General features: G+C 34.4%; 2 protein-coding genes across 2 annotated transcripts; one reads left to right on the top strand and one right to left on the bottom strand.

The window, feature by feature from the left end:
• Positions 1-224: 224 nt before the first annotated feature.
• LOC123258042 (nodulation protein G-like) lies at positions 225-1,284 on the top strand. Its single transcript, XM_044717952.1, has one exon. It carries the CDS (start codon positions 305-307, stop codon positions 1,037-1,039), a length of 735 nt encoding a protein of 244 aa, XP_044573887.1. The 5' UTR covers positions 225-304; the 3' UTR covers positions 1,040-1,284.
• A 1,511-nt stretch (positions 1,285-2,795) lies between these two features.
• On the bottom strand, positions 2,796-5,684 carry LOC123258039 (ATP synthase subunit alpha). Its single transcript, XM_044717949.1, has one exon. The coding sequence runs from the start codon at positions 5,544-5,546 to the stop codon at positions 4,005-4,007; it is 1,542 nt and encodes a 513-aa protein (XP_044573884.1). The 5' UTR covers positions 5,547-5,684; the 3' UTR covers positions 2,796-4,004.
• Between the last annotated feature and the right edge of the window lie 20,662 nt (positions 5,685-26,346).

Below are 26,346 nucleotides of genomic sequence, written 5' to 3'. Positions count from 1 at the left end.
GAAAATCCAGCGCTAAGCTTTTTTAACTTACTTATCATAATACTACTGTGAATTTGTGTTAACTCAAGATAACACACAAAAACAAAGAATCTATAATTTAAGCATTCCATTTAGACTGTAGAGCACCAGAATAAACTATTTAGTAACAATTCCTGCATCAATTATGTTTTTAAAATTTTTTGACGTTTAACTTTATTATAACTTTTCCTTTATTTTGTGAATATCTGAGTTACTTATATTATGTAAGAAATCTATTGCCAACCAGTCGATATTCTGTTAGGAATTAAGATAATATAAAGTTATTATGTTTGGATTGGAAAGCAGAAAGTTCCTGATCACTGGCGCATCAGGCGGAATAGGGCAAGCAATTGTAAAAATTATGCACAAAGCTGGAGCAACTTTATGTATTTCTGGCACAAAAAAAGAAGTGCTCGAAGAAGTTGCTAAACAATATGAAAAAAACATACACATACTCCCTTGTGACTTATCAAATGCTGAGGAAGTAAATCAACTAATAAATAGAGCAAGTGAGTTGATGGAAGGCTTTGACGGGCTTGTATGCAATGCGGGCATTACGCGAGACAGTTTATTACTGAGAATGACAGATGAAATATGGCAAAAAGTAATTGATATTAACTTGAGTTCTACATTTAAGCTGAGTAGAGAAGCATGTAAGAGACTAATTAAGAATAATTGGGGAAGAATTATAAATATTTCCTCAATAATAGGGCTGACAGGAAACGCCGGGCAAGCAAATTATGCGGCGTCTAAAGCTGGAATAATAGCTATGAGCAAATCTATAGCAAAAGAAGTTGCAAGTCGTAATATAACAGTAAATTGTATTGCTCCTGGGTTTATAGATACTAAAATGACTGAAGTTTTAAATGAAGTGCAAAAGGGAAAAATATTAGATAATATTCCAATGAAAAGAATGGGAACAGGGGAAGAAATAGCAGCAGGGGTCTTATTTTTAGCAAGTGATGAAGCAAAATATATAACAGGGCATGTGCTTAACATTAATGGTGGGTTATTTATGTAGCAACACTTATGTATGGACAAATTATAATTTTTACTTTAAAATAAAAATATGTGTAGGTTTAGGTTTGCGTTAATTTATTATTTAGAGGCAAAAAAATGAGCTCTATAATAGGATTTTTTGGTGTTTTGTGTGTAGTATTGCTTTTCTCTTTCTCAGGTTATGCAGATAACCCTGGTGTTGATATGGATGACACAACTAAAGTAATATGCAATATTATTGGTTATGTTTGGGGGATAGGCGGTCCACTTATGACTGTAGTAATAATTGGTGCAGCTTTGCTTGCAATATTTGGCAGGATGCCGTGGCCAGCCCTCTTTGCTCTTGGCATGTTCTGTGGTGTATTTTTTGGCGCTAAATCTATCATAACGAAAATTATTCCCAACGTAAGCGATGAAGCAAAAACTATGTTGGAAAAGTGTGGACAAAAATAATCCAAAAAGTGCAGAAATGCTTTTTTGTTATCCATTAAACCGCTTCATATCTTCAACTTGCAACAAATAAGGGCTATCTTTTGGTAGAGTTTTAACAGCTAACTCAGCGTATTTCATAAATTGCTTTAAATCACCTTCAATACAAGCCTTTTTTGTCAAGGCAAAATAATGCATTGCCGTATCAGCTTCACATTTATATGCAATGCTTAAATATTTCCAGACAAAAGCGTTATTTGGTTCTACATTCAAAATCTGCTCCAGGTAAAAAATCGCCTTTTTTGCATCACCGTGTAATAATAAAGTATGAGATAATGCAAGTTTCACTAAATAACTGTTTTTCTCAGATAAATACCTAAGCGATTCCTCATACATTTTTATTGCTTCACTTAAATTTCCAGCCTTGTATAGCATTTCTGCTTTTAATTCATATAGGTATGGATCACTGTGTGATTCTTGAATCAATGAGTTAACTTTAGCAATAGCCTCTTCTATCTTTCCTTGCCTATAGCAAACTATAGCATTTACATACTCAGAATTATCTTCATATTTATTAGATAACACATGAATAGGAGCAAAGAAAGAGTCTAGCTTTGCAACCACACGCTCAAACTTTAGTAACTTATCCGCAAAAATTGGTTTTACGTTGTTTTTAACCTTATAATTTTGTACAGCAAATATGCGTTTCTCACTAAGTGGGTGAGTGCGGAAATATTCCTCGGTGTTCTCATGCTCAATACTTTTAAAATAATCAAAAATCTCTTTCATACCTGAATTATCATAGCCAGATTCATCAAGATACCTTAAAGCATAGCTATCTGCTACACTTTCTTGCTCTTGAGAATAGTTAAAAAATAGCCTTGAACTAAACGCTACACCACTAAGCAAAATTGCACCAGCAACCTGAGGGTTAATGATAATACTAGAAACTAATCCTACCATATAACTAATCATTGCTATCGATTGAAAATAACCCATAGCACTACTCATTTGCAATATATGACCAGCAGATATGTGAGCAATCTCATGTGCTAATATACCAAGCAGGACATAAGGTTTAGCCGAATATTGTAAAAGTCCTAAATGAATGAAAATACTGTTATTGTTAATTACAAAAGCATTAATCGAATTGTCATTAATTATAAAAACTTTTATTTGCTCATGATCAATATCCGCAGCAGAAAATAAAGGTTGCGCTAGCTCTTTCACTATTGCTTCCACTTCACTATCTCTAATAATGTTAATAGAGTAAGCATTATTACAATATGCAAAAAAGAACAATAAGGTCAAAAACTTAGCAACTCTAAACATGAAAATTCTGTGCTTGTATAATTTATAGAAATTCTATATTTTAACACTTAAATTATACAAATTTATAAACGCTAGTTTAAATTTTTAACGTAACTGATAAGTTTGTCGATGGTAGTTAACTTAATTTTATGTTGTTCAGCAAATTTAAGTAACTGAGGTAAGCGCATCATAGAGCCATCATCATTCACTAATTCACAAATAACTGCTGAATGATCAAACCCTACTAACTTCGCCATTTCAACACTCGCTTCAGTATGACCAGCACGTTGTGCCACCCCACCTTTATGTGCAATTACAGGAAAAACATGACCTGGAGTTATGATGTCATCCTGAGTACCATCCTTGTTGATAGCAGCATGTATAGTTTTCGTTCTATCCTCTGCTGAAACACCGGTTGTAATGCCATAACGTGCATCAATTGATGTAGTAAATGCGGTATGATTTTCACCAATATTTTTCTTTTCCATGAAATTAAGGCCCAACCTTTTCATGTGAAATTTAGTCATTGCTAAGCAAACAACCCCTGTACCGTACCTAACCATAAAAGCCATATGTTCCGGCTTTATTTTCTCAGCTAAGACAATCAAATCGCCTTCATTTTCTCTATTTTCATCATCAACTAAAATGAATAATTTACCGGAACGAGCATCCTCTAATACATCTTCCACAGAAGAAATACCTGGTAGACTCATTGAAGCATAAGTGGCCTGTACCATAATAATTTACTTAAATTCAATCTTAACTATTTTATACAATTTCTCTCCATTTGGCACTGTCACTTCCACATATTCACCGACTTTTTTGCCGATTAAGGCACTCCCAAGTGGTGAACTAGTAGATATTAACTGCTTTGAAACATCAGCTTCATATTCGCCTACAACCTTATAAACATATTCCACTTCACCGTTATTATCACTTAACATGCTTAATGTCACAGTTGCACCAAACATTACTGAATCACCAGACAAATTTTTTACTTCTATTACTTCCGCATGTGAGAGCTTACTTTCTATCTCCATTATACGGCCTTCAATAAAACCTAACCTTTCCCGTGCTGCATGATACTCTGCGTTTTCAGACAAATCACCTTGATCACGAGCATCAGAAATAGCCTGTATCACAGAAGGTTTTTCTTCCTTTAATTTTTCAAGTTCGGCTTGCATATTCTCAAAACCTTCCCTCGTCATAGGAAATTTATTAATAATGGATGAAGCCATAATCACCACCTAAACGCAATTAAATTGAGTAACGAAATTACTCACAATGTTAAAAATATCACCTTTTATATCATCACTCATGTCATTTGACAACTTTTTTAAAACCCCAGGGTGTACAGTATGAAAATAATTAATAAGATCATGTTCAAATTTATTAATGTAACTTATTTGTATTTTACTTAACTGATTATATAGGTTAGAAAAAATATACATCAGCACTACTTGCTCTTCTATTGACATAGGTAAATGTTGTTTCTGCTTTAATAACTCGACAAGATATTTACCCTTATTCAAGGATAATTGAACACTAGCATCAAGATCAGAACCAAATTTTGCAAAATCTTCTAATTCTCTATACTGAGCTAAGCTTAGCTTTATAGAACCAGCAACTTTCTTCACAGACTTTAGTTGTGCAGCAGAACCAACCCGTGAAACTGACAAACCTATATTTACTGCAGGTCGAAATCCTTTATAAAATAATTCAGACTCAAGAAAGATCTGCCCATCGGTAATTGAAATAACATTTGTTGGCACATATGCAGATACATCACCAGCTTGAGTTTCGACAATTGGCAAAGCAGTTAAAGAACCCTGCCCTTTTTTATCAGACATTTTAGCAGCTCTTTCAAGCAAGCGAGAATGTACATAGAATATATCTCCAGGGTAAGCTTCACGACCAGGAGGACGTCTGAGCAATAAAGACATCTGCCTATATGCCACAGCATGCTTAGATAAATCATCATATATAATCAAACAATGCATTCCATTGTCACGGAAAAATTCCCCAATAGTACAACCAGCATAAGGTGCTAAAAATTGCATAGGCGCGCAGTCAGATGCACTAGCCACAACTACAGTTGTATACTCTAATGCTCCACTTTCTTTCAGCTTATTTACCACTTTTGCTACTGTTGAAATTTTTTGCCCAATAGCAACATAAACACAGTAAACTTTTTGATTTTCGTTTACCTCATCGTTAATCTTCTTCTGATTGATAATAGTATCAAGCGCAATAGTAGTTTTACCAATTTGTCTATCACCAATAATTAATTCACGCTGCCCTCTACCTATTGGAATTAGCAAATCTATAATTTTAATTCCTGTTTGCAGTGGCTCATGCACAGACTTACGATCAATAATGCCTGGCGCTTTAGATTCTATATCCATTCTGTTTTTGGCTCTAATTTCCCCACCGTCGTCCATAGGATGGCCCAACGCATTTACAACTCTCCCTAACAATTCATGTCCTACAGGCACCTGCACAACATCACCACTACATTTTACAACGTCCCCTTCTTTCACATCACGGTCATTACCAAGCACAACTATTCCAGCCGTATCATGATCTAAATCGAGAACTATTCCTTCTACACCACTTGCAAAAAATACCTTTTCACCGAATTTTGCTTTTTCCAGCCCATAAACCAATGCGATACCATCTGTTACTGAAATTACTTCACCTATATTTTCCCGCTTTATAGGATTATCAAACGTCTCAACCTTTTCTCTTATTATACTTGCTATCTCAGAAACATTCATACTGTTCTTCATACAAAATTCCTTACTTTTAATATTTCCATTTTACTTAAGTCAACTAACCTATCCAAGTAACTTTTTAGCGAAGCATCGATCAAATTAAAACCATACCTAACTACGAAGCCACCTAGTATAGAAGGGTCAACCACATTGCTTACTTTTATTATTTTACCAAGAAAGCTCAAAGATTCAGTAATTATTTTTATATCAGATTCCTTTAAAGTTTCTGCTGACTTTATAGTAATTTCGAATTCATTTTCAATTTCTCTTGCAAGACTTAAGAATTTTTCTAATATAAGGATCAATAAACTAGAGCGTTTATTTGCAAATATAACCATAATAAATTTTACTAAATTCTCACTCAAGTGCTCATTTATAGAAAGCATCACTTCTTTTTTGTGTGCAAAAGAAATCATAGGATGAGATAGGTACACAAAAACATCACGTTGATCCTTAAAAAAAGCCAACAAAAATTCTACTTCTTCCCTTATAATACCTAACCTGCTTCCTGAGACATGAAATAGCACTCTAGCGTAAGATGAAACTAAATTATTGTATTGGGTCTTTTTCATATTAAATCCAGTAAATCTAAATTAATTCAGCTACAAATCTTTCATTCTTCAATCCAAGCATTTTTTATATAAACAGGTCTTCTCTTTAAGGAAAGAAAATATAAATCATATCTGACTGAATAATCTAAAAAACTAAGGTTTTTACTTAAGAAATACTTAGAAGAATTTATAATAGACTGACATTGAAGATGAGATATCGGTATTTCTTTTCCAAGTAAACTTGTTTTAACTTCTATAAAAATCAGCTCCTTTTTTTTAGATACAATTAAGTCAATTTCACCGAACTTACAACGGTAACGGCGTTTTATAACATTATACCATTTCAGTTTTAAATATACTAAAACTAATAACTCGCCAAAGTAACCTACAAAGTAGCGTAACCTACTTACCACAAGAAGAACAATTATGATAACAATTAACTTTGTGTAACTACTTTGCCTCCTTCTTTATTTTTACTATAAACCTTACCTCTTGCTGCAATATCCCTATCAACCAGTTCTATCACTGCCATTGAAGCGCAATCACCCTTTCGAGTGCTAAATTTTATTATTCTAGAATACCCACCTTTACGATCTTGATAACGGCTGGCTAAGACGTTTAATAACTTATCAACTGCTAACTTACTATTATGAAGGCGTGAAAGCAAAAGTCTTCTACCATGTAAAGTATTCTTATTCTTAGCAATTGTAATAAACTTTTCGACATATGGACGAAGTTCCTTAGCTTTTGGTAAAGTAGTTACAATCTGCTCATGGTTAATTAATGAGATAGATAGATTCTTTAACGTCGATAATCTATGTTCAGTACAACGAGATAGTTTACGTTTTTTTATTCCATGTTTCATATATCACCTAATCTTCATCAGTATGTTGTTTAGCCAACTCATCTATATCCTTAGGTGGCCAGTTTAGCACATTCATACCCAAAGACAAGCCAAAATTAGTCAAAACTGCCTTAATCTCATTCAAAGACTTTCTGCCAAAATTAGCAGTTCTTAACATTTCACCTTCTGTCTTTTGCACAAGATCACCTATATAAGTGATGTTTTCGTTTTTCAGACAGTTATGAGACCTGACAGATAATTCCATTTCATCTACCTTACGCAATAAGACAGGGTCATAACCCAAATCTTTAGCACCACTAGACGAAGAAACCTGCGATTTTTTATAACTTACATCAGAACTAATAAAGGGCTGAAGTTGCTCCTGTAATATTCTTGCAGCAGAGTCAACAGCTTGACTCGGAGAAATTGTACCATCAGTTTCAATTGACAATATCAGCTTATCCTTATCAGTCACTTGGCCAACACGACTGTTCTCTACCCTGTACGAAACCCTGTTGACAGGGCTATACAAAGCATTAACTGGAATAAAACCAATTAAATCCTGTTCACTCATAAGCTTCAAAAGTTCATTTTCTTTATATTTAGTTACAGGAAGATAACCTTTTCCGCTAGCCACGTATATGGTCATGTTAAGCTCCACATTTTGCCCCAGCGTACATATTAACAAATCTTTATTAACAATAGAGCATTGATCATCAGTTTCTATCATCCCAGCTAATACCTGGCAAGGCCCTTTAGCGTTTAAATTTAAGCATTTATTAGAAGCACCATTTAATTTACACCTCAACATACCCATATTTAATACTATATCAGTTACGTCTTCTCTCACCCCTTGAATTGAAGTGAACTCATGAGTTACACCTTCAATTTTTATTCCATAAACAGCACTACCTTTAAGAGAAGATAACATTACACGTCTTAATGCATTACCTAATGTTAAAGCAAAACCACTTTCCAACGGTTCTAGCACTATATCACTTTTTTCACTTGAATCATCTGATATTACCTTAACTGAACTAGGTTTAATCAATTTATCTAAATTGCTACAGAGAGAAACATCATTATTATAATACATAAAACAACCTTTTCAAATATCCTATACTCTTCTTTTTTTTCTTAACCTGCACCCATTATGAGGAATTGCGGTTTTATCTGCAATTGAAGTCACAGTCAACCCACAGCTCTGAAGTGCTTTAACCGCAGCTTCGGTACCAAAGCCAGGACCACGAATTATTACAGAGACAACCTTCATACCAAATCTCTCTATTGCATTCTTCGCAGCAGCCTCCGCAGCCTTACCTGCAGCATAAGGTGTGGATTTTCTCGAACCTGAAAAACCACATGCACCCACAGAAGTTTGACATAGCGTATTACCATGAACATCAGTTACATTTACAAAAGTATTATTAAAAGTTGCACGAATATGGACAACACCAGTAATAAACTCCTTCTTACTCTTACCAACCGTTTTGACTTTTTTCATTAAAACTCACAATAATAATAAATTTTATTTTTTCCCAGCAATAGGCAACCGAGATCTACCTTTACGAGTCTTAGCATTAGTATGAGTCCTTTGCCCTCTCACAGGTAAACCTTTTCTATGTCTCACCCCTCTATAGCATCCCATTTCCACTAAAGATTTTATGTTCATAGCCACTTCTTTTCTGAGCTCACCTTCTATAACATAATTTTGTCTAATGAAACTGCTGATCTTTTCTATATCTTCATCTCGTAATTCTGAAACACGTTTGCGCTTATCAACTTCGCAAGCGTGACAAATTACATTCGCAGTAGCAATACCTATACCATATATATAAGTTAATGCAAAAGGAACACATTTCCTCACTGGAATATTTATGCCTGCAATACGTGCCACTGGTACCTCGATACTTTATTAATAACAACTCTTAATTTATACCATAAAACAACTCAGAGTCAAACCAAATTACAAGAAATTTTACTTTCAATCTCTTGCGTTACCTCATCAACACTCAAATTAGCGTCAATTGTTAATAATTTGCCTTTATAATACTCGCGTAAACCTTTCATTTGAAGGTGATATTCACTTATTCTCTTATTAATTGCAGACATATCAGCATCATCAATTCTTTTCTCTAACCTCGTACTTTTACATTTAGCACAAGTAGTACTCTTAAAAGAAGATACACTATATATGCTTTTACAGTCCAAACACGCGAGACGATTTTTTAACCTATCGATTGCAATATTATCGTCAAGCTGTAGCTCAACTACAATGTCAACATCCCTATTATATTTTTCTTGCAAAACTTGAGTCAAAAAATGAGCCTGGTTTAAATTTCTCGGAAAACCATCTAATAAGCAATTATCATCCACTAATGCAAGCTGGTCACGTAATAATCCACATATAATTTCATCTTGAATTAAATTACCAGATTCCACGGTACCCTTTATTTTTTTACCTAACTCACTACTGCTAGATATAATATTCCTTAATAAATCCCCTACTGAAATTAATTTTAAATTATATTTTGCTATTAACAAGCTTGACTGAGTACCTTTACCAGAACCTGGAGGACCAAAAATCGTAATGATCATCTTACTTTCCTCGTTTTAGACTCATATTTCTTTATCCAGTTGTCGTACCTATTTGAAAAAATATAAGATTGTATTTGCATAATAGTATCAGTAATAACGTTCACTATAATCAGTAAGCTCGTCCCACCAAAAATAAATGGTATATCATAATAATATCTCATAACTTCAGGTACAGTACATATGACTACCAAATACGCAGAGCCAATGAATGTCAACTTAAAAACTATATCTTGAAGGTAATCAGAAGTATGTTTCCCAGGCCTTCTACCAGGTATAAAACCACCATTTTTTTTAAGAAAATCTGCGTTTTCCTCTGGATTAAATATAAAATTGGTATAGAAAAAATTAAAAAATACTATCAGCACCAAATAGGCTACAATATATACTACTTTATTTGCCATAAAGTAATTCAAAATAAAATCAGAAAAAGCGTGCCCCTTATAGAAATTTGCAATTGAAATAGGTGTCAATAAAATTGCATTAGCAAAAATGGTTGGTACTACACCAGATAAATTAATCTTCAATGGAATATAAGTAAAATCGTCATTATGTAATCTTTTAAATTGCTTTTTAGGATGTTGAACAATAACCTTTCTATAAGAAGACTCTACAAAAATGACTAAGAGTAGCAGCAAAAAAAACAATACCAAAACAAAAAGGATAATAAATAACGATACGCTACCGTTTTTATTTAACGTTAACAAAGATGACAAAGCGCTGTGTAACTCTGATATTATACCCGTGAAAATGATTAATGAGATACCATTGCCTATACCGCTAGCGCTGATTCGTTCACCAAGCCATATTAAAAGCATAGTTCCACCTAAAAGGCTGAAAACACCTATTGTACGAAACATAACACCAGGTTCGATTACAACCAATACCCCTTCCCTATTCATCCCTTCCAATCCAACCAAAATTGGAATTGATTGAAATACACAAATTACTATGGTCAGATAGCGTATATAAGAATTCATCTTTCTACGGCCTGACTCTCCATCATTCTTAACTTCCTTCATTCCTTTAATCGCAGAAGAAAGTAACTGAATAATGATAGAAGCCATTATATATGGCATAACGTTCAATGCTAGAATTGTCATTCTAGCCAATGCACCACCAGAAAATAAATTAAATACTCCAAAAACGCCTGAGCCATCTTTGGGAAATATATCATTAATTACATCAAGATTAATTCCAGGAATAGGCACATAAGTACCCAAGCGATAGCAAATTAAAGCTATTAGCGTAAAAAATATACGCTTTAATAAATCGCCTTTATATAACAACGTAGGATCCAAGCTATTAAATGCTGATTTATTGCCCATGACTTACGATAGTATTTCCACACTACCACCAACTGAAGCTACAGATTTTTTTGCAGCTTCTGACGCAAAATCAACATGAAACACAAATTTTTCGCTCAACTTACCTTTATTAAGAAGTTTAATTTTATCCTTAATAGACTTTATAAAACCTAATTTATACAGCCTCTCCTTATCTATAACAGAGTCTTTCACTATTTTTTTAGCTTCCATTAAGCGCTGTATATCGCCAACATTAATTATAGAGTATATGCTCCTACGTATAGGCTTAAAACCTCTTTTAGGCAAACGAGTATATATAGACTGTTGTCCACCCTCAAAACCATTTATAGAAACTCCACTTCTAGCCTTCTGCCCTTTATGCCCTCTACCGGATGTTTTACCTTTACCACAACCGATACCTCTACCCAGCAACTTAGGCTTCTTTTTCTTAGATAATTTAGTAAATATAGAGTTTAATTTTACAGCATTATTCATACTTTACCTGTTTCCAACTATCTCGCTAATCTTTTTGCCTCTTTTGCTTGCTACCTGACGAGGAGATAACATACTATCAAAAGCCTTAAACACCGCACATATAACGTTATGAGGATTATTTGATCTAGTGGATTTAGCTACCACATCCTTTATACCTAACACCTCAAAAACTGATCTAATCGCTCCACCAGCAATAATACCTGTTCCGGCTCTTGCGGTTCTTAAAACTATCTCACCAGAACAAAATTTAGCTTTAATATCATGATGCAAAGTTCTACCTTCACGCAAGTACACTCTAATCATTGATTTCTTTGCAGCATTTACAGCTTTGACTCTTGCTTCAGCAACTTCTGCGTGCTTACCTATTCCACACCCTACCCTACCCTTCTCATCGCCAACAACAACCAAAATTGAAAATGAAAATCTTCTACCACCTTTGGTAACCGTTGTCACTCTTCGTACCGAAACTAAAAGCTCTGATAAATCATTATTATTTTGTAAATTCTTTATAGCCATATTCAAAACCTTCTAAAATTCAAATCCAGAACTTCTTAAAGCCTCAGCAAATTGAGAAACTAATCCTGTGTATTTATACGCTCCACGATCAAACGTAAGCTGCTGCTCTAATTTCATGCCAGACAGACGCTCAACCATTAAAGAAGAAACCTGTTTTATAGTTTCAGCGTTGACTTTCCCTTTACATACATCCTTAATTTTAGCATCCAAAGTAGAAGCTGAAGTGAGAGTTATTCCTTTTACATCATTAATTAACTGGACATAAAAATGCCTATTAGATTTAAATATGGATATACGTAAACGTTCAGCGCTCTTGTCAAGCTTCGCTCTATTACGTAACTTCCTTTTTTCAGAATTACTTAAAAAATTATACGATCTTTTCATTTTTATTACTTCTTTTTACTTACAACCTTACGCAGCATAAATTTGCCTTTTATTACAACACCCTTACCTTTATAAGGATCATATTTTCTAATTTTGCATATATCAGACGCCACCATATAGACCTTCTGCTTATCCATACCACTAACTACTAAGTGAGTTGGCTTTATGCACTTAATCTCAACATCTTTAGGCACTTTATATTTAACATTATGGCTATAACCAAGATACAAAGTCAAATACTTACCATCACACTCTGCCTTATATCCCACACCGTTAATCTCAAGATTAACAGAAAAACCATCAACCATGCCGTTAATGATATTATTAATATTACTCCTATAAGTGCCCCACATAGGCTTTATTTTATCATAATTATCTTTATCTTGATCAACTCGAGTAGACTCGAGTAAAAAATAAAATAGCACAGTTATCAGAAAAGAACCCAATGCTTGGCCATCGAGGTTGTAGACTTGCCATTTCTCATCCTGAAATATATAGCATGCAGATTAGGGCAATACTTAGTGCTGCAAGTGAATTAAAGAAAGAAAAGAAGATAGAAGTGGAGCCTGAAATCATGATTCCTTTTATCATGAGCGAGAAAGAATTTATTCTGATATGCGAGCTAGCAAAGAAAGAATCCTCTGTTATCTCACAGACGCAGATTCCAGCGTCACGCGCTGGAATGACATCAGACAAGGCGTACTCAATTGGAACAATGATAGAGCTACCACGAGCGGCACTGATTGCTGATAAGTTAGCAAAACATGCAGAGTTCTTTAGTTTTGGCACTAATGATTTAACGCAAACAACCATGGGACTTTCAAGAGATGATTCAGTTAATTTCCTCGATTCCTATAAGAAAAACAACATATTTGACAATGATCCATTTGAAGTGCTGGACATCGAAGGGGTAGGGGAGTTAATCAAGATGGCCATTGAAAGAGGCAAAAAAACCCGAAAAGAAATAAAACTGGGTATATGTGGAGAGCATGGAGCAGATCCAAAATCTATAGAGTTTCTCATCGAATCAGGGGTGGATTATGTTTCATGCTCACCCTATAGAGTACCGATTGCAAAGTTAGTGGCAGCACAGTTTAATTAAATTAAAATTTTACTAAATTCTCACTCAAGTGCTCATTTATAGAAAGCATCACTTCTTTTTTGTGTGCAAAAGAAATCATAGGATGAGATAGGTACACAAAAACATCACGTTGATCCTTAAAAAAAGCCAACAAAAATTCTACTTCTTCCCTTATAATACCTAACCTGCTTCCTGAGACATGAAATAGCACTCTAGCGTAAGATGAAACTAAATTATTGTATTGGGTCTTTTTCATATTAAATCCAGTAAATCTAAATTAATTCAGCTACAAATCTTTCATTCTTCAATCCAAGCATTTTTTATATAAACAGGTCTTCTCTTTAAGGAAAGAAAATATAAATCATATCTGACTGAATAATCTAAAAAACTAAGGTTTTTACTTAAGAAATACTTAGAAGAATTTATAATAGACTGACATTGAAGATGAGATATCGGTATTTCTTTTCCAAGTAAACTTGTTTTAACTTCTATAAAAATCAGCTCCTTTTTTTTAGATACAATTAAGTCAATTTCACCGAACTTACAACGGTAACGGCGTTTTATAACATTATACCATTTCAGTTTTAAATATACTAAAACTAATAACTCGCCAAAGTAACCTACAAAGTAGCGTAACCTACTTACCACAAGAAGAACAATTATGATAACAATTAACTTTGTGTAACTACTTTGCCTCCTTCTTTATTTTTACTATAAACCTTACCTCTTGCTGCAATATCCCTATCAACCAGTTCTATCACTGCCATTGAAGCGCAATCACCCTTTCGAGTGCTAAATTTTATTATTCTAGAATACCCACCTTTACGATCTTGATAACGGCTGGCTAAGACGTTTAATAACTTATCAACTGCTAACTTACTATTATGAAGGCGTGAAAGCAAAAGTCTTCTACCATGTAAAGTATTCTTATTCTTAGCAATTGTAATAAACTTTTCGACATATGGACGAAGTTCCTTAGCTTTTGGTAAAGTAGTTACAATCTGCTCATGGTTAATTAATGAGATAGATAGATTCTTTAACGTCGATAATCTATGTTCAGTACAACGAGATAGTTTACGTTTTTTTATTCCATGTTTCATATATCACCTAATCTTCATCAGTATGTTGTTTAGCCAACTCATCTATATCCTTAGGTGGCCAGTTTAGCACATTCATACCCAAAGACAAGCCAAAATTAGTCAAAACTGCCTTAATCTCATTCAAAGACTTTCTGCCAAAATTAGCAGTTCTTAACATTTCACCTTCTGTCTTTTGCACAAGATCACCTATATAAGTGATGTTTTCGTTTTTCAGACAGTTATGAGACCTGACAGATAATTCCATTTCATCTACCTTACGCAATAAGACAGGGTCATAACCCAAATCTTTAGCACCACTAGACGAAGAAACCTGCGATTTTTTATAACTTACATCAGAACTAATAAAGGGCTGAAGTTGCTCCTGTAATATTCTTGCAGCAGAGTCAACAGCTTGACTCGGAGAAATTGTACCATCAGTTTCAATTGACAATATCAGCTTATCCTTATCAGTCACTTGGCCAACACGACTGTTCTCTACCCTGTACGAAACCCTGTTGACAGGGCTATACAAAGCATTAACTGGAATAAAACCAATTAAATCCTGTTCACTCATAAGCTTCAAAAGTTCATTTTCTTTATATTTAGTTACAGGAAGATAACCTTTTCCGCTAGCCACGTATATGGTCATGTTAAGCTCCACATTTTGCCCCAGCGTACATATTAACAAATCTTTATTAACAATAGAGCATTGATCATCAGTTTCTATCATCCCAGCTAATACCTGGCAAGGCCCTTTAGCGTTTAAATTTAAGCATTTATTAGAAGCACCATTTAATTTACACCTCAACATACCCATATTTAATACTATATCAGTTACGTCTTCTCTCACCCCTTGAATTGAAGTGAACTCATGAGTTACACCTTCAATTTTTATTCCATAAACAGCACTACCTTTAAGAGAAGATAACATTACACGTCTTAATGCATTACCTAATGTTAAAGCAAAACCACTTTCCAACGGTTCTAGCACTATATCACTTTTTTCACTTGAATCATCTGATATTACCTTAACTGAACTAGGTTTAATCAATTTATCTAAATTGCTACAGAGAGAAACATCATTATTATAATACATAAAACAACCTTTTCAAATATCCTATACTCTTCTTTTTTTTCTTAACCTGCACCCATTATGAGGAATTGCGGTTTTATCTGCAATTGAAGTCACAGTCAACCCACAGCTCTGAAGTGCTTTAACCGCAGCTTCGGTACCAAAGCCAGGACCACGAATTATTACAGAGACAACCTTCATACCAAATCTCTCTATTGCATTCTTCGCAGCAGCCTCCGCAGCCTTACCTGCAGCATAAGGTGTGGATTTTCTCGAACCTGAAAAACCACATGCACCCACAGAAGTTTGACATAGCGTATTACCATGAACATCAGTTACATTTACAAAAGTATTATTAAAAGTTGCACGAATATGGACAACACCAGTAATAAACTCCTTCTTACTCTTACCAACCGTTTTGACTTTTTTCATTAAAACTCACAATAATAATAAATTTTATTTTTTCCCAGCAATAGGCAACCGAGATCTACCTTTACGAGTCTTAGCATTAGTATGAGTCCTTTGCCCTCTCACAGGTAAACCTTTTCTATGTCTCACCCCTCTATAGCATCCCATTTCCACTAAAGATTTTATGTTCATAGCCACTTCTTTTCTGAGCTCACCTTCTATAACATAATTTTGTCTAATGAAACTGCTGATCTTTTCTATATCTTCATCTCGTAATTCTGAAACACGTTTGCGCTTATCAACTTCGCAAGCGTGACAAATTACATTCGCAGTAGCAATACCTATACCATATATATAAGTTAATGCAAAAGGAACACATTTCCTCACTGGAATATTTATGCCTGCAATACGTGCCACTGGTACCTCGATACTTTATTAATAACAACTCTTAATTTATACCATAAAACAACTCAGAGTCAAACCAAATTACAAGAAATTTTACTTTCAATCTCTTGCGTTACCTCATCAACACTCAAATTAGCGTCAATTGTTAATAATTTGCCTTTATAATACTCGCGTAAACCTTTCATTTGAAGGTGATATTCACTTATTCTCTTATTAATTGCAGACATATCAGCATCATCAATTCTTTTCTCTAACCTCGTACTTTTACATTTAGCACAAGTAGTACTCTTAAAAGAAGATACACTATATATGCTTTTACAGTCCAAACACGCGAGACGATTTTTTAACCTATCGATTGCAATATTATCGTCAAGCTGTAGCTCAACTACAATGTCAACATCCCTATTATATTTTTCTTGCAAAACTTGAGTCAAAAAATGAGCCTGGTTTAAATTTCTCGGAAAACCATCTAATAAGCAATTATCATCCACTAATGCAAGCTGGTCACGTAATAATCCACATATAATTTCATCTTGAATTAAATTACCAGATTCCACGGTACCCTTTATTTTTTTACCTAACTCACTACTGCTAGATATAATATTCCTTAATAAATCCCCTACTGAAATTAATTTTAAATTATATTTTGCTATTAACAAGCTTGACTGAGTACCTTTACCAGAACCTGGAGGACCAAAAATCGTAATGATCATCTTACTTTCCTCGTTTTAGACTCATATTTCTTTATCCAGTTGTCGTACCTATTTGAAAAAATATAAGATTGTATTTGCATAATAGTATCAGTAATAACGTTCACTATAATCAGTAAGCTCGTCCCACCAAAAATAAATGGTATATCATAATAATATCTCATAACTTCAGGTACAGTACATATGACTACCAAATACGCAGAGCCAATGAATGTCAACTTAAAAACTATATCTTGAAGGTAATCAGAAGTATGTTTCCCAGGCCTTCTACCAGGTATAAAACCACCATTTTTTTTAAGAAAATCTGCGTTTTCCTCTGGATTAAATATAAAATTGGTATAGAAAAAATTAAAAAATACTATCAGCACCAAATAGGCTACAATATATACTACTTTATTTGCCATAAAGTAATTCAAAATAAAATCAGAAAAAGCGTGCCCCTTATAGAAATTTGCAATTGAAATAGGTGTCAATAAAATTGCATTAGCAAAAATGGTTGGTACTACACCAGATAAATTAATCTTCAATGGAATATAAGTAAAATCGTCATTATGTAATCTTTTAAATTGCTTTTTAGGATGTTGAACAATAACCTTTCTATAAGAAGACTCTACAAAAATGACTAAGAGTAGCAGCAAAAAAAACAATACCAAAACAAAAAGGATAATAAATAACGATACGCTACCGTTTTTATTTAACGTTAACAAAGATGACAAAGCGCTGTGTAACTCTGATATTATACCCGTGAAAATGATTAATGAGATACCATTGCCTATACCGCTAGCGCTGATTCGTTCACCAAGCCATATTAAAAGCATAGTTCCACCTAAAAGGCTGAAAACACCTATTGTACGAAACATAACACCAGGTTCGATTACAACCAATACCCCTTCCCTATTCATCCCTTCCAATCCAACCAAAATTGGAATTGATTGAAATACACAAATTACTATGGTCAGATAGCGTATATAAGAATTCATCTTTCTACGGCCTGACTCTCCATCATTCTTAACTTCCTTCATTCCTTTAATCGCAGAAGAAAGTAACTGAATAATGATAGAAGCCATTATATATGGCATAACGTTCAATGCTAGAATTGTCATTCTAGCCAATGCACCACCAGAAAATAAATTAAATACTCCAAAAACGCCTGAGCCATCTTTGGGAAATATATCATTAATTACATCAAGATTAATTCCAGGAATAGGCACATAAGTACCCAAGCGATAGCAAATTAAAGCTATTAGCGTAAAAAATATACGCTTTAATAAATCGCCTTTATATAACAACGTAGGATCCAAGCTATTAAATGCTGATTTATTGCCCATGACTTACGATAGTATTTCCACACTACCACCAACTGAAGCTACAGATTTTTTTGCAGCTTCTGACGCAAAATCAACATGAAACACAAATTTTTCGCTCAACTTACCTTTATTAAGAAGTTTAATTTTATCCTTAATAGACTTTATAAAACCTAATTTATACAGCCTCTCCTTATCTATAACAGAGTCTTTCACTATTTTTTTAGCTTCCATTAAGCGCTGTATATCGCCAACATTAATTATAGAGTATATGCTCCTACGTATAGGCTTAAAACCTCTTTTAGGCAAACGAGTATATATAGACTGTTGTCCACCCTCAAAACCATTTATAGAAACTCCACTTCTAGCCTTCTGCCCTTTATGCCCTCTACCGGATGTTTTACCTTTACCACAACCGATACCTCTACCCAGCAACTTAGGCTTCTTTTTCTTAGATAATTTAGTAAATATAGAGTTTAATTTTACAGCATTATTCATACTTTACCTGTTTCCAACTATCTCGCTAATCTTTTTGCCTCTTTTGCTTGCTACCTGACGAGGAGATAACATACTATCAAAAGCCTTAAACACCGCACATATAACGTTATGAGGATTATTTGATCTAGTGGATTTAGCTACCACATCCTTTATACCTAACACCTCAAAAACTGATCTAATCGCTCCACCAGCAATAATACCTGTTCCGGCTCTTGCGGTTCTTAAAACTATCTCACCAGAACAAAATTTAGCTTTAATATCATGATGCAAAGTTCTACCTTCACGCAAGTACACTCTAATCATTGATTTCTTTGCAGCATTTACAGCTTTGACTCTTGCTTCAGCAACTTCTGCGTGCTTACCTATTCCACACCCTACCCTACCCTTCTCATCGCCAACAACAACCAAAATTGAAAATGAAAATCTTCTACCACCTTTGGTAACCGTTGTCACTCTTCGTACCGAAACTAAAAGCTCTGATAAATCATTATTATTTTGTAAATTCTTTATAGCCATATTCAAAACCTTCTAAAATTCAAATCCAGAACTTCTTAAAGCCTCAGCAAATTGAGAAACTAATCCTGTGTATTTATACGCTCCACGATCAAACGTAAGCTGCTGCTCTAATTTCATGCCAGACAGACGCTCAACCATTAAAGAAGAAACCTGTTTTATAGTTTCAGCGTTGACTTTCCCTTTACATACATCCTTAATTTTAGCATCCAAAGTAGAAGCTGAAGTGAGAGTTATTCCTTTTACATCATTAATTAACTGGACATAAAAATGCCTATTAGATTTAAATATGGATATACGTAAACGTTCAGCGCTCTTGTCAAGCTTCGCTCTATTACGTAACTTCCTTTTTTCAGAATTACTTAAAAAATTATACGATCTTTTCATTTTTATTACTTCTTTTTACTTACAACCTTACGCAGCATAAATTTGCCTTTTATTACAACACCCTTACCTTTATAAGGATCATATTTTCTAATTTTGCATATATCAGACGCCACCATATAGACCTTCTGCTTATCCATACCACTAACTACTAAGTGAGTTGGCTTTATGCACTTAATCTCAACATCTTTAGGCACTTTATATTTAACATTATGGCTATAACCAAGATACAAAGTCAAATACTTACCATCACACTCTGCCTTATATCCCACACCGTTAATCTCAAGATTAACAGAAAAACCATCAACCATGCCGTTAATGATATTATTAATATTACTCCTATAAGTGCCCCACATAGGCTTTATTTTATCATAATTATCTTTATCTTGATCAACTCGAGTAGACTCGAGTAAAAAATAAAATAGCACAGTTATCAGAAAAGAACCCAATGCTTGGCCATCGAGGTTGTAGACTTGCCATTTCTCATCCTGAAATATATAGCATGCAGATTAGGGCAATACTTAGTGCTGCAAGTGAATTAAAGAAAGAAAAGAAGATAGAAGTGGAGCCTGAAATCATGATTCCTTTTATCATGAGCGAGAAAGAATTTATTCTGATATGCGAGCTAGCAAAGAAAGAATCCTCTGTTATCTCACAGACGCAGATTCCAGCGTCACGCGCTGGAATGACATCAGACAAGGCGTACTCAATTGGAACAATGATAGAGCTACCACGAGCGGCACTGATTGCTGATAAGTTAGCAAAACATGCAGAGTTCTTTAGTTTTGGCACTAATGATTTAACGCAAACAACCATGGGACTTTCAAGAGATGATTCAGTTAATTTCCTCGATTCCTATAAGAAAAACAACATATTTGACAATGATCCATTTGAAGTGCTGGACATCGAAGGGGTAGGGGAGTTAATCAAGATGGCCATTGAAAGAGGCAAAAAAACCCGAAAAGAAATAAAACTGGGTATATGTGGAGAGCATGGAGCAGATCCAAAATCTATAGAGTTTCTCATCGAATCAGGGGTGGATTATGTTTCATGCTCACCCTATAGAGTACCGATTGCAAAGTTAGTGGCAGCACAGTTTAGTGTTAGATCTAAATTTGCTAGGTAAGTATAGTGGCAGTGTTGGCTACTCATATGGTTTGAGGTATCCGTTCAGCGGAGTGGCAGAATAAGGTAGACAAGGTGATCTAAAAAGATAATCATAGAGCAAAAGTGAAATAATATGGTAAACCTTTTAGAACTTTGCAAAAATTTACAGCAAAAAATAGAAAGGTTAGAAGCAAAAATAGAAAGATTGGAAAAAGAGAATGAAAGTTTAAAAGCAGAAAATAAGGCTTTAAAGATAGAAAATGCTGAGTTAAGAGAAAGACTCGGTTTAAGCTCAAAAAATTCATCAATACCAAGTTCCAAAGAGTTGTATAAAATAAAAAAGAATAAGCCGAAAAGCGAAAGGAATATTGGCGGTCAGGTTGGTCATAAAGGAAGTTTTCGCGCCAACATGGATGCAGATAAAGTAGTAAAGATAGAGTTGCCTAATACTTGCGAATGCGGAGGAGAAATTGCAATATGTGAAAAACCATATATTCATCAGAAAGTTGATCTTCCAGAAATCAAGCCTTATGTAGTGGAATATCAGTTAGAACATGGCCGTTGTCGGAGATGCGGAAAGAGAAGAAGTAGCAAGTTACCGGAAGGTGTTACGCCAGATACATTTGGTCCAAGGGTTAAGTCAATAATTGCAGCGTTCAGCGGATTCTACAAAAATTCAAAACGCGAAATAGCGAGTGTCGTAAATGATATCTTCAATTTGAACATAAGCGTCGGTAGCATATCAAATAGTGAACATAGAGTTGCTTCAAAATGCAAAAAAATGTATGAGCAGATCGAACAAGAGATAAGTAGGAGTAAAGTTCTACATATTGATGAAACGAGCCATTATAACAAAGGTAAACTCGCTTGGTGTTGGATGTTTGCAAGCAATACGGCAAGTTTTGTAAAATTTACAGAGTCAAGAGGAATGAAAGTTTTACAAAATAGTAAATTCTGCAATCGCAATAGCTTGGTAATAACTGACAGGTATGCAGCATACAATTATTTTGCCGATAAAAACAGGCAAATCTGTTGGGCACATTTATCAAGAGATTTTGAAAGATTAGCACATAGTTGGAATATTGAAGTTAAAGTTCTGGGTTGTTACTTGAGAAACGTGGCCACTGAATTATTTGCACTAAAAAAAGCTTTACTAAAAAGTGAGATAGATGTTTTGAGGTTTGTCAGACGTGCCAGAAAATTAAGAAAACGTACAAAGTATTACTTGAAGGAGATATCTCGTTTACCTGAAGCAATTGGAGCCTCTCGAGTTGCAAAAAATGTTCTGAGATCTGAAAGAATGATGTGGAAATTTTTAGATGACCCAGAAAATATTCCGCTGACAAATAACCACGCTGAACGGCAAATTCGGCATTATGTCGTTTATCGCAAAAACTCATATTTTACACAATCAAAGCGGGGAAATACATTCCTTGAGCGGATAATTTCATTATACTTAACTTGGAAACAAAGGGGTCTCAATCCTTTCCAAAATCTCCTATCTATTGTTTCTTAAACCACTCTCCTGAACGGATACGGTTTGAGCCCACCAGAGGGTGTCATTCCAGCGCGTGACGCTGGAATCTAGTTTTTATTATGGCCTTCTGGATCCCAGTGTCTGGGCACTGGGATGACATCCTGTTACACGTTCAACTTCATTCTCTCTCATCTCCCTATAACTTGGTAATGTAGAATTTTTTACATGCAACCCGGTGTATATTGCAACCAAAGCAGCTATGACACTGCAAACTACTGCACCAGCTACAAATGGAACCATTACAGCAGCAGTAATGAATAATCCTGTAATAACAACTCCAACAACATCTTTTGTCAATGAGGTGTAAAAATCCTTTTTGCTCTCTTTATATTTAGTTTCTTGTTCATTTGGCATAGAAAATTGAGCATCTACGAAGCCGTTAGCTTTATTATCATTATTTGGTGTGGCAGTTTGCTTAGTATTTGTTTCCTCTGGTATTACAGGCGTTTCATTTTCGTTACTATGACCTGGCTGATCATTAACACTACTTGACACAGGTTGGTTAGCATTTGCTTCTGTTACTATAGGAGGTGCTGGTACTATATTTTCTTCTACATTGGATGTTTCTGGTGTAATAAAATTTAATAGTATCTGAGTAATTTCTTCAACTTGTGTAGTTTGTTCTTTATCCATGGCCACCTTTAAAGCCTTTTGCATGTTTTCATCATTTACATGACCTAACAATAATTTAACTCCCTGGACATACTTTTGAGTAACAGCACAGAGCAAAGCGTTAAATTTTTCTTCTTCATTAAACTTACCACTATCCAGGAGTATTCTTACAACATCAGCTTGCTTAGTCGTTATAGCTTCGCTCAATCCAGCTTTTACATGTTTGAATTGACCAGTATTGCCTTCAGTTTTCAACTCTGTGAGTAATTTAATAATGTGTAGAAATATAGCACGATCATTGGTGTTGTCTGTAATATTAGGTCCCTTTGAATTAACAATATGCCCAAGTAAAGTATAATGATATTTATTTGTTTTTTTTATGTTTATCCTATTTTCTTTGAGCTTCTCACCAAACTCCTCAGCAGTTATATTAGGATTGTTAGTTACAATTTCCTTTATCTTTTCATAAGTCATGTCAAATTTTACCACTATTACTATCTAATTTATTATAGCAACTTTCCCATAACCAGTCAAGACATATTGCAGTTTCAAGCAGCATGATATATATTCAATGCTTTATTTATGGTTCTTAAAGCAAATGATGGAAGATTTAGCCTATAAATTAGTTAAAGTGACCGAAGCTGCAGCACTTGCTGCATATAAACTAGCAGGCTTCGGCGATGAAAAAAAGGCTGATCAGGTTGCAGTTGATGCAATGCGTACAGTATTAAATTCAATGGAAATAAATGGTACTATCGTAATTGGTGAAGGTGAGAGAGATGAAGCGCCGATGCTATATATTGGCGAGAAGGTTGGCACTGGAAATGGTCCTGAGATTGACATTGCTGTTGACCCACTTGAAGGCACTACGATTTGTGCTCATTACAAATCAGGGGCAATGTCCGTTCTTGCTGCAACGAAAAAAGGTAATTTTTTACATGCACCTGATGTTTATATGGAAAAGATAGCAGTAGGAAAAAATCTTCCAGAGGGTGTAGTCTCACTAAAAAATAGCATTGAAAAGAATCTAGACAATTTAGCCAAGGCAAAAAAATGCAAAGTGAATGATCTCGTGGTAACTGTACTTAAACGTGAAAGGCATGGTGAATTAATAGAGAAAATCAGGAAATTAGGAGCAAAAATTAAACTAATAGATGATGGTGATGTTGCGGCCATAGTTTCACTAGTAAATGGCAATCATGATATGTATATCGGTATAGGAGGAGCACCAGAGGGAGTGCTTGCGGCTGCAGCGCTAAGCTCTATCGGCGGACAGATGGAGGGAAGATTAGTACTTGACACGGATCAGTTAAGAGAAAGAGCAAAAAATTTAAATATTGATGACCCAGAAAAAGTCTACGCCGTAAAAGATATGGCAAGAGGTGAATCAGTGTTCATTGCAACTGGAGTAACAAGCGGAGAACTTGTGGATGGAGTTGATAACATATGTTCAACTAGTTCTTTAATAATTCTACCTAACAAGCTGATAAAGCTGCAAGTTATAAATTAGGTTAATTATTTTTCAATACACCTAAACTTTAGCTTTACAATACTGATATTAGAATATACTATTTATATTGTTTCTATCTTAAGAAAAAGGAGGTCCTGGAGTGGTAGGTTTATTGTTTCAATTATACAATAAGGTTCAATCTATAATTGACCCACATGATAAAAAGGTTCAACCTATAGTTGACCCACGTGATAAAAATGCTACAGAGGGTATTTCGCAAGAGAAATTAATTGTACAAGAAGTTTCCAAAGATGAATGTATGTTTGATAATAATCCTGAAGTACAATATATATTGTCAGACTTTGATAATTTAGATTTCTCAAATGGTCCATTTAACTATTCTTTGTATGATATAAATTATAATGAAGGTAAAGAGGCAAATCCATTCGATAAAATAGCAAAATATTATGGAAGAAAGAAAAATGTTTTTCTTTTTATCTCCATGCTGCAGAACAGTGAACAGTTAGAAAAAATAATCAATATAATAGGTGAGAAATGTAATGCTCAAGATAGAAAGAAATTCACAGAAAGATTGAATATATATTTGGGTAGAATTAGAGAGGGGGACCAGGATGCAAAAGAATTATTAAATGGCGATTTCCCTGGTGCTTTTTTTAATGGACCTCATATTGGAAAAAATCGCAATATTCATCAGAATCTTAATATTAAAATTAAACCTGGGCAAACTTTAGAAGTTAGTAGCTTATTCAACAAAAAAAGTGAATTAGAAAGAGAAAAAATATACAACGAAAAAGGTCAAAGAATAGCAACGATTGAGAAGAATGAGAAACAACAGAGGAACTACTCCTTTACAAAATTTGCAATACGTGACACCGAAATTAGTTGGGGTGCAAAAGATGAATCTGAAAAAGGCCTTAATTGCGCTGTTGTTTTAAATATAAATTTAGGTCAAGTTAGTATTAAAAAATCAACTATTGACGGTAAAGATGTTGAACCAAAGAAAATTTTAGAGTTAACTAAGCAAAACGAGGCTGTGCTTATAAAAGGTAAAGCTTTACATGAAGTTTTAGCAGCACATTTCATTAAGCAAACACCATGTGAGGAAAAAGAGAACATACAACCACACGAGAATATCATTGTACCTGATTCTGGTGCACCTAGCTCGGCTATTGATGAGAAAATAACTGTAGAGCATCCGTTCGGGAAAGCAGCAAATAAGATGGACAGAGAAGAATAATAAAGATAATCATAGAGAAAATGTGAGGTAACATGGTTGATTCTTTAGAATTGTGCGAAAATTTACAGCAAAAAATAAAAAAGTTAGAAGCAAAAATAGAAAGACTGGAATAAAGAGAATGAAAGTTTAAAAGCAGAAAGGATAATTTCATTATATTTGACTTGGGTATCTGTTCAGATGCATGGCTAATGCTGAAACAAAAATTCCAGTGCTCCCTTTCTTGTCATGCCAGTGCTTGACACTGGAATCCAGCCCTTTTACGCAGTCCCATTAAAAACGTTGTATTTTAACGTAGAATTAGCTACTTTTATACTCACCAATTTAATCTCTAATCAAAATTCCTGGATCCCAGTGTCTGGGCACTGGGATGACATCCTCCCTAGTGGATTCAAATCACAATATTCGTATAGTAAGCACTGATCACTTTTGCTTCAATATTTGCGATGCCCCTGAACAGATACAATTATTCTATTATCAGGAGGATGCCGTTAATCGCCTTGTATGATGCTACTTGTAACACTTATGCCCTGAACGGAGACAGTTTAGGCTGTTATGCCTGGCGACTTTATTGAAATAAGTTTTTCAACACTGCTAACAATAAAATTAGTTATACTGTTAGCTACCTCATCGAATTTATCATTTATCTCTTTTCCTATTTCTTGATTTTTAACATATTCGTGTAGAGCTAAAGCAGTTATAGCTGCA

This window comes from Drosophila ananassae, assembly GCF_017639315.1.
Source record: "Drosophila ananassae strain 14024-0371.13 chromosome 4 unlocalized genomic scaffold, ASM1763931v2 tig00000241, whole genome shotgun sequence".
Taxonomy (NCBI): Eukaryota; Metazoa; Arthropoda; class Insecta; order Diptera; family Drosophilidae; genus Drosophila; species Drosophila ananassae.
Note: the sequence above shows the minus strand (reverse complement) of the source record. Positions and strands in the feature narration are given on the sequence as shown.

Excerpts from the sequence above, each read along its gene's own strand:
- LOC123258042 (XM_044717952.1), top strand. The coding sequence starts at position 305 with ATGTTTGGATTGGAAAGCAGAAAGTTCCTGATCACTGGCGCATCAGGC.
- LOC123258039 (XM_044717949.1), bottom strand. The coding sequence starts at position 5,546 with ATGAAGAACAGTATGAATGTTTCTGAGATAGCAAGTATAATAAGAGAA.